Source organism: Cheilinus undulatus, linkage group 13 (assembly GCF_018320785.1).
Source record: "Cheilinus undulatus linkage group 13, ASM1832078v1, whole genome shotgun sequence".
Taxonomy (NCBI): Eukaryota; Metazoa; Chordata; class Actinopteri; order Labriformes; family Labridae; genus Cheilinus; species Cheilinus undulatus.
The window spans coordinates 48,826,708-48,841,650 of NC_054877.1; the positions used below are offsets into that span (position 1 = coordinate 48,826,708).

Consider the following 14,943-nt stretch of genomic DNA (forward strand, 5'->3'; position numbering starts at 1 on the left):
AAAGATAACCTGAGTTAATAGAAAAAACAACAGTTTTAAAAAGATGATTTCATTCATTAAGGGAAAAAACACCCAAACCTACCTGCCCCTAAATAGTCATTGTCCTCCTTGTTAAATCATGAATTAACTGTCATTAACCACATTTATAGTAAAGCTGAGTTCAGTTTGACTATCCACACCCAGACCTGGATACTGCCAGACCTGTTGGATCCAGAATCCCTTAACTAGAACCTGTCTGACAAAGTGAAGTAGACTAAAAGATCTCCAACACATCATGGAACCATCTAAGGAAATTCAAGAACAGATGAGAAACAAAGTCACTGACATCTATCAGTCTGAAAGGGTTACAACAACATTTCTAAGACTTTGGGACTCCAGCCAACCATGCTGGCAGCCATTACCCACAACAAGGGAAAACTGTGAACTGTGGTGACTCCTCCCAGGAGTGGCCAGCCACCAAAATGTGAATATGGCAACGGCATCATGGGAGAGTTCCAAGGCCTAAACCACTGCTAAGCAAGAAGAACACAAAGGCTCGTCTCACATTTGACTAAAAACATCCTGATGATCCCCAAGACTTTTGGAGAAATATTCTTAAGATTGACCAGACAAAGCTGAACTTTCTGGAACCCTAACCCTCTCCAATCAACAGCTCCAACTAGTTTTACCAAAGTCACCATTGCATCATCTGTTTTTGATGATGTCATCTTCTGAAGCTTGTAATGTGTTTTAAGAATGACTTCATCTTCAAAGGATGACGTCATCTTTAAAGGATGACTTCATCTTCAAAGGATGATGTCATCTTCAAGCTACCAAGGATGGAACAAGCAGTTATGAGGTTTAGGGGTGATGACTTTTTCACATTGGACCAGGTAGGCTTAGATGGATTTACCCTTAATAAATGAAACCATCATTTAAAAACTGACCTCTGTGTTTACTCAGGTTATCTTTGTCTAATGTTAACTAGTTTGGTGATCTGAAACATTCAAGTGTGACAAATGTGCAACAAAATGAGAAATCAGGAAGGGGGAAAACACTATCACAGCACTGCTTATTGATTGTTAATTCATGAATCGATCAGAACGATTTACTGATTGTAAATATTGGACAATGAAATGGTTTTTCATGCCAGCTGTTTTGTTTATTAACTTCCTGTGTTGTTTTCAGGGTAAACACTGCATCCTGGACGTGTCGGGGAACGCCATCAAGAGACTCCAGCTCGCTCAGCTCCACCCCATCGCCATATTTGTCAAACCCAAATCTGTGGAGAACATCATGTGAGTCAAGTTCATTCAATTCAACGGTCCGCTAACAGTCAGCGTGTTTACAGTCAGTCTGGCTGGCTGAATCCTCTAGTGAGAACACTCAGAGGATTAAAATCTGTTTGGATGGTCCTTATGTCCGTGGTTTCACATTTTTACATCAGATCTGAGACCATCTAGGGTGTAATCTGACCTACTAGGAAGGATGTCCACAGTGACTAGCTGAAGCCTGTAGAGTAACTAAAGCCCAGGGGCTGAGAGCGCCAGCTGGGTGTAAATCAACTCGCTCTGACCTACTGTGTCTGACCTAGCTACAACAGACTTCTAGGCTCACGTTTACACCATGTACACCAAGTGTTGCTCAGAACAGTCATAGCTAAATCAGTCTGATCATGCAGAAATAAATCTTGTCTATCAGCTGACCATCCATGTTAACCTACAGGTCATAGTTCATAGATGTAGTAGACGACTTCATCCTGTAGAGGGCAGTATCTATGCACATTCTTAACACAAAATGTAGAACTCAGATACTTGACGCTAAGGGTGTACTCACACTAGGCCATCCGTACCGTGCCGTATTCTAACCGTGCTGAAGCCCATTTGACCCCCACCCCTGTCCCCGCCTTTGGCCCGTACTCACACTGCTGAACGCATCCAGGCCTGGGCACGGATACGTCACGCGCCGACATCATCACACGAAGAATCTACTGTTGATGGCTCAGTATGCATAAGTGTTGTTTTTTAGGCTGTAAAATAGTTACAGATTTATACGATATCTGATCTGACACCGGGGTTATTTCAGCTGACCTGGGATCAGTAGATATGTTAACTATACAGAGCCCAGTGAGGAGAGAGAGAGAAAAAGCAGTTCATAGCGGAGAGTTATCGCTCACAGCATATAATCTGGAGCCTGATCAGAGTAACAAGCACTTCTGCTGAATGAAACCCAGACTTTTTAACTTGTATGAGCCCCTACAGTCATTCTTCTGTGTGTCCTTATACTATCTGAATCTCCTTGGCATTCCTTTATGCGCCATGAACTGTCCCTTTTCTCAGCCTAATTCTGGATGCCTGATGCACCAAACAAGCTCTCATGTGTCCAGAGCAGGATTAAATGTTCAGTTAAAAGTTTTTTTTTACTGTGATGAGAGCAATTTTAACCATCTGATGAGAGCTGGAGGTGAAGACGCCTCAGGATTAATAAACGATGCTCCGTTCAAACGTCAGCGATCAAGATCCCACTTTCACTTCTTGGTGACATGTAATAGAATTAGAGGTAAGTTATTTCAGTGGATGATAGTTTGGCATTATAATTTTATAATCAGAGAGGTTAAATCAGCTGTGTGATTAACCCCGACACACACTGGTCCGCGTATTTGGCACTTTCCTTTACGCACAGAGGATGAAAGGTGTTTGTTATCCTGTGAGCTGCTGTTTGTGACTCAGTCAAGAGGGGAAGCTTTATTTCCGAAACCAAAAATCCTCTTACAGTCACTAAAGCCTGACTTTGCCAGAAACTGGTCAGAAATGTGGACTGGACTGGGATCCTGCTGTCTCCAGCATGCAGCTTCTGCCTGCTGGGCTCTCTGAGGCGGGTCCTCTTGTTGTTACTTCTTGTTACGTCACATTCCTGCACTTGTGCTCCTTCATTTGCATCCGTGCCGTGCCTAGTCCCACCTCGTCCATCCGTGCCGGGGCCACGAAGCGTGCCTCACCAAAGCACGGAGGATTGCACTCACACTGGCCAAACATAACGGACTATAGACTGAAACGGGCCCAGGCACAGCACGGATGGCCTAGCGTGAGTACACCCTAAGTAATACAGTAGTATTACTCAGGGTAATAGTACTGGACTTTAATCATGCATGTAAACGTACTGAATGATGGTGTTTGTGGCCTGCAGGGAGATGAACAAGCGTCTGACGGAGGAGCAGGGCAGGAAAACCTTCGACAGAGCCACCAAGCTAGAGCAGGAGTTCACCGAGCATTTCACAGGTGAGAAACAAAAAAACGAGGGATTCTTCCTCTCTTTACAACTCTTAGTCAAGCTCACTAAAGCAGGTTAAGTTGTTTAACTTAGCCACTAGTTTATGGGTATGTCAGTTAAACCGGCATACAGCGCAGAGGAATGTAGACATTGACACGAGGCTGCTGATGCTAGCTGTGCTAATGTTAGCCAAGCTCTGCAAACCTATTAGACGTCCTTTACAGGGATGGTCCAGAGTTTGAAGCTGTGATATTTATAACCAAGCTGATGAGTGTACTGATTTCTCTCTCTGCTCCTGGCAGCCATCGTTCAGGGCGACACTCTGGAGGAGATCTACGATCAGGTGAAGCAGATCATCGAGGAGCAGTCGGGTCCGTTCATCTGGGTTCAGTCCAAGGAGAAGTTATGAGGATCGACGCTCTGTCTGCGCCATCGCTCCTTAGATCGCTTTTATTTTGAAAAGAAAAGTCAACTGCAGACAGCTGTTGCCCCCACCACCTCCTCCTCTTCCTCACCCCTCCGACCTTCCTCACCACCCCCCCGATCAATGACACGACAGCGGCTGAGCGGAGCGTTGTTTTCTTTTCTATCTTTGCCTGAATCGGACTCCATGTTGGGTTTCCTGACCAGCAGAGTAAAGCACACAGGAAGTGACATCACACTCGACACGGTACGGCTCCTTAATGTTTAAGGGAGGAGAACTAAAGAGGAGGAGAAGAAGAAACGTACGATTTTATCTATTTTTTGTTTGTGGGTTTTTTTCCCCCTTTTTTTGTCTTGTAAGGCGAGCGACAAAGGACGGATGGAGTTTCAGTCTCAGGCAGCGTCTGAGGATGGCGGAGTCACAAAAAGCAGAACTTTGCACGTTTGAGCTTTAACAGCATGTCATTAAATGCCCCGTTTATTTCCCATCAACCCCTGCACCTCAGCGTCTGATGTCACAGCTTTTCTTCTTCAGTTCTGCGCTCATTTCATCATTTTCTGTTTTTTTTTTTTTGTTTGTTTGTTTGTTTTTTACACTTGAGTCAATTTGAGTCTTTTGCTCCTCGCTGCTGCAGGATGTTTGTCAGGACGCTCTGCAGGGTTCTGCTCGGCTGCTAGGGGGCGCTGTGTGTTTTTAACAGCTAATGCTTTTAATTGTTGGATTTTATGGATTCAGCTTAACGAGGTCTAATTTTACCTGATCAAACAAGCCAGGAATAATCGGTTTCTCTGATTTATCGCTGAATATTTCACATTTTTAAGGTCACAGCATTGATTATTCTGCAAAAACATGGTCTAGTCAAGTCTTTAATTTCTTTCAAACAAAAAAAGAATATTTCAACCTGGTTTTAACCTGTCAGAAAAGTCCAAACAGAGAAGGAAAATCTGCAGATGCTTTTCTTTAAAAACCTGCAATCATCAGGATGTAATAACGATCAACAAACATGACTGTTTATCTTGTCTAATGAGGAAAAATCACCTGATTTAATATTTTAAAGTCCGCTTAACAAAAAGCATGCCTTTATTCATGTCCATCCAGTCTTGCTCACTGATGGGAACTGTGGTTGTTTTTAAAGATCTGGATTTTTTGTCCCAGCTCAGAATTAAGAGCCGGTCTTACGGCTCCTGAACAGCTCTTTGTTTGGCACCATTTTGGCATTTTTATGTCTTTAAAACATCAACAGAGTTTAAGATAACCGTCTCTTAAATGAGAGCCAGCTCCTAGAACAAGCTCATCCCTGAATGACACATCAGAACTCCCTCACGAGCAGTGTTGGGGGTATAGAGTAATTTGGTAAAGCAGTGGTTCCCAAAGTGGGGTCCGGACCCCCATGAGGGGCCGGAGGAGGCCTTCTTTAAAACAAAGAACATTTTTAGATGATTTAAAATAGTATATTTTACCCATTAGAGTAAAAATATATGCATAGAATTAGTTTATTTAAAATAAAACAGTAGACATTAGGAGAGATTTATACTGAAATCAAAGGAATGTTTTAAAAAATCCTTAAAATTTAAGTCCTGATTATTCCTGAATGTGCTAATCTGTGTGGGACTCTTACTGATCCACTTTTAGAGATGGGGGGTCCTCAGGTCTGGCACTGCGTTAGAGTACTCAGATTACTTTTTTGTAATGTAACTAGTTTTTTAGTTACCTTTTTTTAATAAAAGTAATCCATTACTGACAGAAAAAGCCACTATTTCCTCTCTTCTATGGCCACAAAAAAGAGCCATATAAAGGAGCTATCCACGTTCTGTTCCTTCTTCCCCGTCGTCGGTAGGTAGCGGCGTGCTGGCGGGAGGTAAACACAGCTGTGTCAGCGTGTCACTAGCTTGTTGAACCAGTGAGATGGCAGAGAGAACAGCGTTAAACTCTGGAATTATCCACATTATTTTAGACTTTTGGATGAAAGACGAGCAGAATCATGGTGAAACGTATGTTTAAAAGCTGGATTATTACGTAGAGCGTTGGCGTGATTCTCCATGCCTCTGCCCAGTTTGATTGACAGCTGACAGGTGGAACCAGAGCTTTGAACATTTGGTAACGTGAATGTACTCCAGCACCTTAGTTTCCTCAGTAACAGGAATCCAATAATCCCTGATATAGTTTGTGTGTGAAACATCAGCGTGTCCTTTAAAAGCATGTTAATGACAACATGAGGGAGAAAAGCGGTTAAAGAGGCACCGCTAGCCTCTTACGTTGTGGCCACTGAGTTCTGATATCAGGTCATCACTCTAAATGCAGACAACGGACTAAAGTGGAGGCAGTTCAGCTTTTTTAACACTAAAACTCTCTGATTTAAACTCTAATTTTGTCATTTGTCTTTCTCACAAATAAAGTTTTTTCTAGAAGAGGAAAGAGCGCCTTTTAATGGTGGCGACATTGAAGTCAGACAACCACGGCGTGGGTCCCTTACAGCCTCATTTTAGCTTAGACTTTCATCATGGAGGTTTGTGCTTCAAAAATAAAACTAGATTCATAACATTTTATGCAATAATCCAACAAACCATGGCCTTTCTGTGGCTGAAACCTGCGCTGTGCTAACCTCCTAGTCCACCAGCAGAAATTCGTCACTCTGCAGCCCGTTTGCTCACTCGTAAGGATTTTTTAAAAACACGTCATTTGAAGAACAAAATGTTAAAGAAAGTCTCCTTAAAATCAGGAGTAAGAATTCAGTTTGTTTTACTGAAAACGTTCCTCATGTTAAAGAAAAGCGTCTCATTCAGAAGTCTCATTAGGACTTTTATTTTGAAATCTGCAGATTTTCCTTCCTCTACTGAATCCTATTGAAATTGTCTCCCCGTCAGCGCCGTGACGTGATCAGACTTGTTTTAATCTGCGTGTTCTTCATCATCATCGTCATCATCATGAGTGTGTGTTTGGTGTCTGAGTGAGCGGCGCCCTCAGCGACGCCAGTTCGAACCCCGTCAGACGCGCGGTGGACGTCCGTCAGCGTCGTCAGTGTCTTACCATGAAAACGATGTCGGTGGTGTGATTCTGACGTGGAGACGAGCCGCCATCGCCGCCTCCACGCAGACGATTATTGTACAATGAGATTTTGAGATATTTAACCCTGGGTAAACTGCCTATTTTGTTATAATAAAGTCTATATTGAACTTTACGTAAGCACTACTACTACGGAGTTATTTTCTCTGCATTCTTAATCATATATGAATAGAAAGTATAAAGATATTTGAATATGAATATATATTTTTTCTTTTTCTTTGATCACCACCTCCTCTGTCTTTTAATTTTCTTTTTTAAGCATAATAAAAACTTAACAAGAAAACACCCTGAGCTGCACGCCTCCTTTTCTTCTTCTGTGGTTCACTCATCCTCCAGATAATCATCTGCTAAAGACTATCTTTATCTAAAGCTTAAAAAAAAAATACTAAAAATTTTACCTTATGTCCTACATTTTCCTTCAGTTTTAATCATTTTTTAAGCAAATAGAGGAAAAATTCCAACAAAGTCTAAAGACAAGATCAGATTTCAAAAGAATGGTTTTCATCTTATTTATTTTAGAAAAATATTTTAAATTTTCTTTGAATAGTTCCACAATTTTCTACAGTCTCAATATTCTCATTTTTTTTAGATTAATTATTTTTTAAAATCATTTTTCTTTCTTTCCATCTTTCCATTTTTTATACCCTTTTTGAAGTTTTATTTTACTTATTTTATTGTTTTTTCATGATAGTTCTTATATTTTCTTAAAAATAAATAGAAATAATGAAGATAAAATCATGAACAATGTGTTCTATTTTTCCTTGAATGTTTTTACCTTTTCTCCTCAATTAAAATTATCTTTTTAATTTTAACTTGTGTCCCTTGAATATTCTACATGCGCTTACTTTTTAAATCTCTTGATTTTGTTTTTATTGTAACAGCAGGGTGCTTTTAAGTTTTATTTTAAAATATCAATTTTTTAAGGATAAAAATATCAAGTCACCAATATAAAACAACAGCTTGAAACATTTACTGTTACTATTTTTTGTAGTTTTATATCCCCTGTATTTAATTTTACTTATTCAAATTTCAATTTCCTTTTATTTTTTTTATTTCATCAATTTGTTGTTATTAAGGACATTGTTTTTACATTTTTCCTTTTAATTTCTACTTAAATTTCTTTGTTTTTTTTCTTAGTTTGTTGTATTTTTCCCAAAATTATTTTATCATGTAAGGCCCAAATTAACACAGTTTTAAGGTCTATATATCACAAAAAAATATAGATAACATTTTCAAAAGTTAAATAACTTTTCCAAAGTTCAGAAAATGTTTAAATTTATTTTTCTTTCATTTAAACATTCTGATGCAGACATATGAATAAATATGTTAATGAGACAGAGGAGGACGACCGGCTGCTTAATGTGTTAGAAGTGAAAGAATCAAAAAGTTGGGTGCTCTAAAACAAAGCAGATATTTTAAACCAAATACAGAGTGTAAAGTAAGAAAGTAAAATCATGAGGAAGGATAGGAGCCGTCTTTATAACAGCCAAATAATCGAAAACCATGAAGGCCTTCATCAGGGCGAACAGATTAACATCTGTGCTTTGGCCACGCCTCTTTTTCACCACAGCCAATGACAGACGGTCACATGGATCAGACAAGTGAAGCCAGGTGAGATTCTTCAAACAGGTCTAACAAGTTAGTCATTCTGGCGTGGCCGCACCCATAACTGTCAACGACCACGGAGAGACGGAAACACCCGACAGAGTCCAGGAGCCTGTTCAGACATGACATCTGTCAGATTAGCTCAGATAGAATCATCGCTACAGTAGCAGTTTTGATCAGAACTGAACCACAGATCTGTAATTAGAAGAACCACTGGGCATCTGCTCCACAGAGTTATCAAACCTTAATGAAGGATTTCAAACAGTGAACAGAGTCAAAGCTCAAGTCCAACTATTACTCTGTTTCTCAGACTCTCCCTACTTATTGTAAAAAGCTGCTCTTTATGGAACACAGTGAACATCAACCGCTCCTTCAAAACCTTTGAGACCCCACCCAATCAAAACATTTTTCTTCTCTCCAAGTCCCGCCCCCTTACCTGTTTCACCAAAAGGACATGTAGCTGTTTGATAGTACGCCTCATTCAGAAGAGAGCAAGCGACCCACAGACAAAAACCAGAAAAACTTCTACTGAAAGAGGACAGCAGCAGAGGATACTGGGAATACTGGGATTACTAGCACTTTAACCAGGTACTGAATCCACCAACTGAACAAGACGGGGAGTTAACTCCCAGCTGTTTATCTGCTGCACTAATAATTCTCCACGCCCTAGACAAAGGTGGCTATTCTGCCTCACCGAGACGAAGGCTTACACTGCTGTCAGACTAAAACCACATAGCTGAAATACTGGGAATACCTGCACTATAACCTGCTACTGGACTCAAGAACTAAAGGTGAGTTTTAAATATAAAAGAATATAAGTGACAGGAAGTTTCAGGGACAGGGACTGACTTCCTGTTTGTCTGCTACATCTCTAGTTTGACACTGAGACAAAATGGTGTCCAAGTTAGAGGGGGATCTGAGCTGTCCGGTCTGCCTGGACATCTTTAAAGATCCCATCATCCTGTCCTGCAGACACAGCTTCTGTAGAGCGTGTGTGGAGAACTGCTGGAAGAAGAAGGAGGACAAGGAGTGTCCTGTTTGTAAGAGGAGACACTCTAAAGGATGGTTTCGTCCAGACTTGGCATTGAAGATCCATTGTGAGAAAGATCAGAGATCTTCAGAGGATCTCTGCAGTCTGCATCAGGAGAAACTCAAACTCTTCTGTCTGGACCATCAGGAGCCCGTGTGTGTCGTCTGCAGAGATTCAGAAAAACACTCCAACCACAGATTCAGACCCATCGATGAAGCTGCTCAACAACACAAGAAGAAACTTGAGGAAACTCTGCAGCCCTTAAAGGAGAAGTTAACGGTTTGTGAGAAAGTTCAAGTGGAGTTTGATCAAACTCTGGACCACATGGAGGTCCAGACCCGACACACAGAGAGGCAGATTAAGGAGCAGTTCAAGAAGCTTCACCAGTTTCTAGCAGAGGAAGAGGAGGCCAGGCTGCGTGCACTGAAGGAGGAAGAGGAGCAGAAGAGACAGAGGATGAAGGAGCAGATGGAGGCTCTGAGAGCACAGATAGCAGATCTTTCACACACAGTCAGAGCCACAGAGGACCAGCTGACGGCCCAAGACGTCTCCTTCCTGAAAAACTACAAGGCTGCAGTGGAAAAAGTCCAGCAGCGCCCCCTGCTGGAGGATCCACAGCTGCCCTCAGGAGCTCTGATAGACCAGGCCAAACACCTGGGCAACCTGGGCTTCAACATCTGGACCAAGATGAAGGACCTGGTCTCCTACACACCTGTTATTCTGGACCCAAACACTGCTAGTCCAGCCCTCATCCTGTCTGATGATCTGACCGCTGTGAGACTAGGAGAGAGACAGCAGCTTCCTGATAATCCAGAGAGGTTTGATTATTTTTGCTCTGTCCTGGGCTCTGAGGGCTTTAACTCAGGGACTCACAGCTGGGACGTCCAGGTTGGAGACAGTTCACACTGGTCACTGGGAGTGTTAGCAGAGTCTGAACAGAGGAAAGGAGAGAAACAGTCTGGATTACAGATAGTAGAGTTATTTGATGGTAAATACAGAGCAGGCTCAACATCACACTTCACTGATCTCTCAGTGAAGAATCCTCCAAAGAGGATCAGAGTGAAACTGGCCTGTAACAGAGGAGAGCTGTCGTTCTCTGATCCTGATACTGACACTCACATCTATACCTTTAAACACACTTTCACTGTGACCATGGTTCCATACTTTACCATCAGAGACAATGTGGAGATTTTACCAGGGAAGACAAAAAGAAAAAGAAAAAGAAAACTATCTGCTTCCATTCATCTCTAAACCTGTGAGATCTACAACCTTGACTTTATCAGTGTTGTGTAGAACTGAAGAAGCAGGTTGGACAGGAGAAAAGACATGATGAAGGTGAAGTTTGATGAGGAAACTGAAGAAGCTCTGGAGAGTATATAGACAGAGACCTCACAGTAAATCATGGATTCATCACTCTACTTTGACAGCCTGATATGTGTGGCTCACACTGCAAACTTGAACCCTGACACTTTGGAAAGATTGAGGCTATTAGAGAGGAACATTTGAGTTCAGGAGCTGAGAGGAATTCATCAAATCTTCATCCAATCTCTCTGAATTTACTATGAACAACAGCATCACAAATATCCACTGAATTCTACAGCTGACATTAGGAAGACAAACTCTGGAGCTGTTGTTTTAGCTACTTCTACTGTAGGCAGGGCCATCGGCCGTTTAACCATCAGGAAAAGCTCACAGATATCCTGGGCCCTCAGGAACCTAGGGGCCTCCACATAGAACCATTAGAGATCTGCATCAAGTATCAGCTTTATGTTTCAATGACTTTACATGATTAAAACCTCTATTCTGGATCTAAATAAGGACCAAGAGTCAATAAAACAACATCCAAATAGAGTTTGATGATCCAAAACAGTCCCTGAGGAGGCTTCGGGGCCCCAGCTGTAAGGTTTGATTGCTGTTTCATTTTCTTCCTCTTTCACCTCAAATTTTAGTTTTTATTAGTTTTTGTCAGCATTTTCTTTCAGTCCTTTCTATTTCTGATTTGTAAATAATTTTTATAAATCTTCTAAATTTTTGTTTACACTGTAAAATTAACTCATTTTTATTTTACTGAATGTTCTCTGAAAATACACCATTATTGGGATAAAAAAAATTTTAAGTGTGGTTCCAAGCTTTATTTTGGCTGTTTTTAATTCTTCTAAAATTGTAAAATGTTGTTTATTAAATGTGTTTCTAAATTTTTTGACTGTTATCTAAAGTTTTGTTTTGATTTAAATACAATTTATTCTTATTTTCTTCTTTGTTTGTATATTGACATTTCTAATATTTCAAATTTCTTATAGCCATTAATCTAATTTCCTCTTAGTGTTACAGTTTTCAGGTCCAGGTTGAGTTTTGATAAATTAAATCAAATAAGAATAAAATGTGTAAAAACTCCCAAAATTAAAGGGTTATTCAAAAATTCATCAGCTGTAGTCATTTTTTTAAATAAATGTGCTGATGCATAAATAAATAATAAATAACTGTGAATGTTTGCCCTCATCCTTTATAAACAGTCAGACTTATTTCTCACTCAGATTCTTACAAACAGAATATTCACTCTCAATCACTGAGCACGCTGACTTCAGCTTTTTCTCTTTATATTCTTCTGTGATGTTAGACCAGCTCAGATTCACTGACTCATAGAGAACAGCTGTTCTGCTGCAGCTCTGAATCTGAAGACTTTTTAAAGTCCCAGGACATCTAAACCAGTGATGACAGTGATGTAACAAATCTACTTCATGGCAGAAATGTGACTAGTGATGGTATTAACACCAGTTTACCCCCCCACTCTGATTTGGTCTTCACATTCTTCATATCACAGATTTGCTCCAGAATAAAATACAGACTATGTTAGAAAGCCAAACACAGAACAGCTGACTGGGTAAACAAATGTTACTTAACGTTACCATCAGCTGATGGAGTCTGCCGTCTCTCTCTGCTTCTCCTCCCGTCTCCTGAAGGGACTCTCGGGGTTTGCTCCATCCTGCTGCTGTTAGAACCACACTGAATTCTCCTGTTCTGAAGTTAGATGCAGCTGAAGATTTCACTTTAACACCTTTATGCTGCCTCGTGTTGACCTCAGACTCCTAGAGAAAACACAACAAATCACAGAGCTCACATAAGGGCTGGTTCCAGAGGAGCTCTGCAGATCCAGATCAACCTCATTGAAGAGACATTCCCTGATATTTGAATCGAACTCATCCTGCTGCTTCCTAAATAAACAGCAGCTCAGAGAAACAGACTAACCTGTGCTTCAGGAGCTCCAGGTCAACTTGATGATGACACTGTTGTGCTCAGTGCTCATGCTGCAGACTCCAGAGGGGACACAGGGGGCAGCAGAGTCACTATCTCTCCTCACTATAAAATCACACAGAAACCTCTCCGTCCTAGCACAGCTAGCAAAGCAGAGGACTTCTGAGAGGACTTTCAGGTAAACGTAGAGATAACAATGAGTCTACAGCAGATGGCATGACTAAAAGAAACACAAGGCATTGTGGGTAATATTTGGCCCTAGCATATCAATATATGTATCTGTGTTACTGTGTAGAAGGGGGAGGGGGGGTGAACATACAAAGGGGGGCAGAGGAAAATAATTTTAGAGCCACTGCCATAGACGGTGTTTGGGAAAGACAGAACCTTTCAAAATAAAACTTGGAAGGTGATTGGACAAATGTTTCTGTCACATTCATTACAGGCCAGCCAGAGCTACAAACATATGGAGTAGTAGTTCAGACCAGTACAGACCAGTCTGATCCCGTTCAGACCAGTACAGTTACTTTCCGAATCAAATACAAAATCGTCCTCCTCACTTACAAATCCCTACATGCCCTTGCCCCTCAGTACCTCTCTGACCTCCTTCAGCCATATACCCCAACCCGAAGCCTCCGGTCCTCAGGCACTGGCCTACTCACAGTTCCCACCTCCAAACTTCGTACCTATGGAGACAGAGCATTCAGGACTACAGCCCCCATCCTCTGGAACTCCCTTCCTGAAAACATCCGAAATGCTCCGTCCTTGGACATGTTTAAAAAACTCCTCAAGCGCCACCTGTTCACCACGGCTTACAGTCTCCCCTAAACCTGCCCCCTACATACACTCACCTTAGTGTTTGTCTTTGTGTTGTCTTGTTTTCTACTCTTCTGTAAAGCGACCTTGGGTCTCATGAAAGGTGCTATATAAGTCCAAGCTATTATTATTATTATTATTATTACAAACCAGTTTGATCCACTTCAGACCAGTACAAACCAGTCTAAATTAGTTCAGACCAATACAAACCAGCCTCATCCAGTTCAGACCAGTACAAACCAGTCTGACCCACTTCAGACCAGTACAAACCAGTCTAACCCAGTTCAGACCAGTACAAACCAGTCCTGTAAACTCCCAGACTCCCCTTCTGTCTGTCAGAGCCCACATGAACTAAACACCTTAAAAGGTGAGAGCAATCCCTTAATGACCAGCATCAACATGAGAGTTCTGGTGACCACGCCCACCACCACCACCACCAACAACAACAACAACAACAACAACCACAACCACAACAACCACAACCACAACCACAACAACCACAACCACCACAACCACAACAACCACAACCACAACCACAACAACAACCACAACAACCACGACCACAACAACCACAACCACAACCACAAAACAACAACCACAACAACCACAACAACCACAACAACCACAACAACCACAACCACCACAACCACAACAACCACAACCACAACCACAACAACAACCACAACAACCACGACCACAACAACCACAACCACAACCACAACCACAACCACAAAACAACAACCACAACAACCACAACAACCACAACCACAAAACAACAACCACAACAACCACAACCACAACCACAACAACAACCACAACAACAACCACAACCACAAAACAACAACCACAACCACAACCACAACCACAAAACAACAACCACAACCACAACCACAAAACAACAACCACAACCACAACCACAAAACAACAACCACAACAACCACAACCACAACAACCACAACAACCACAACCACAACAACAACAACAACCACAACCACAACAACCACAATCACAACAACCACAACCACAATCACAACCACAACAACAACCACAACCACAACAACCACAACCACAACAATAACAACCACCACAACAACCACAACCACAACAACAACCACAACAACAACCACAGCAACAACCACAACCACAACAACAACCACAGCAACAACCACAACCACAACAACAACAACCACAACAACCACAACAACAACCACAACCACAACCACAACAACCACAACAACAACCACAACAACAACATCCTAAACAACCAATAAAGATACCACTAGCATCTTAGGCTCCTACACACTCAAGGTAAGAGAACCTGAACAAGATCAGAACCCAGCCCACATATTAAACCCAAACAACATTATTACCCAGACAACATGAGACATTATTAGAGCTAAAACATCCCAGGACATCATGAGAACTGAGACAACCCAAGATATCCTCAGATCTGAGACATCACAAGAACCCACGAGTACCCGGCCAACACAGGAACCCAGAAACAAAA

The 14,943-nt window shown here is 41.5% G+C and overlaps 2 protein-coding genes across 16 annotated transcripts in view; both read left to right on the plus strand.

Moving 5' to 3' along the window:
- The window catches only part of dlg1b (discs large MAGUK scaffold protein 1b), a 184,041-nt gene extending 177,020 nt beyond the window's left edge, over positions 1-7,021 (plus strand). For all 15 annotated transcript variants that reach the window (XM_041802842.1, XM_041802843.1, XM_041802847.1 and 12 more), the window contains 3 exons: positions 1,168-1,277; positions 3,166-3,257; positions 3,552-7,021. In XM_041802842.1, coding sequence (XP_041658776.1) covers positions 1,168-1,277; positions 3,166-3,257; positions 3,552-3,658 — 309 coding nt within the window. In that variant the 3' untranslated portion in view covers positions 3,659-7,021. The remainder of the gene's footprint in view (positions 1-1,167; positions 1,278-3,165; positions 3,258-3,551) is intronic.
- Positions 7,022-9,233: 2,212 nt separating this feature from the next.
- On the plus strand, positions 9,234-10,622 carry LOC121520268 (E3 ubiquitin-protein ligase TRIM39-like). Its single transcript, XM_041803642.1, has one exon. It carries the CDS (start codon positions 9,234-9,236, stop codon positions 10,620-10,622), a length of 1,389 nt encoding a protein of 462 aa, XP_041659576.1.
- The last annotated feature ends 4,321 nt before the right edge of the window (positions 10,623-14,943 follow it).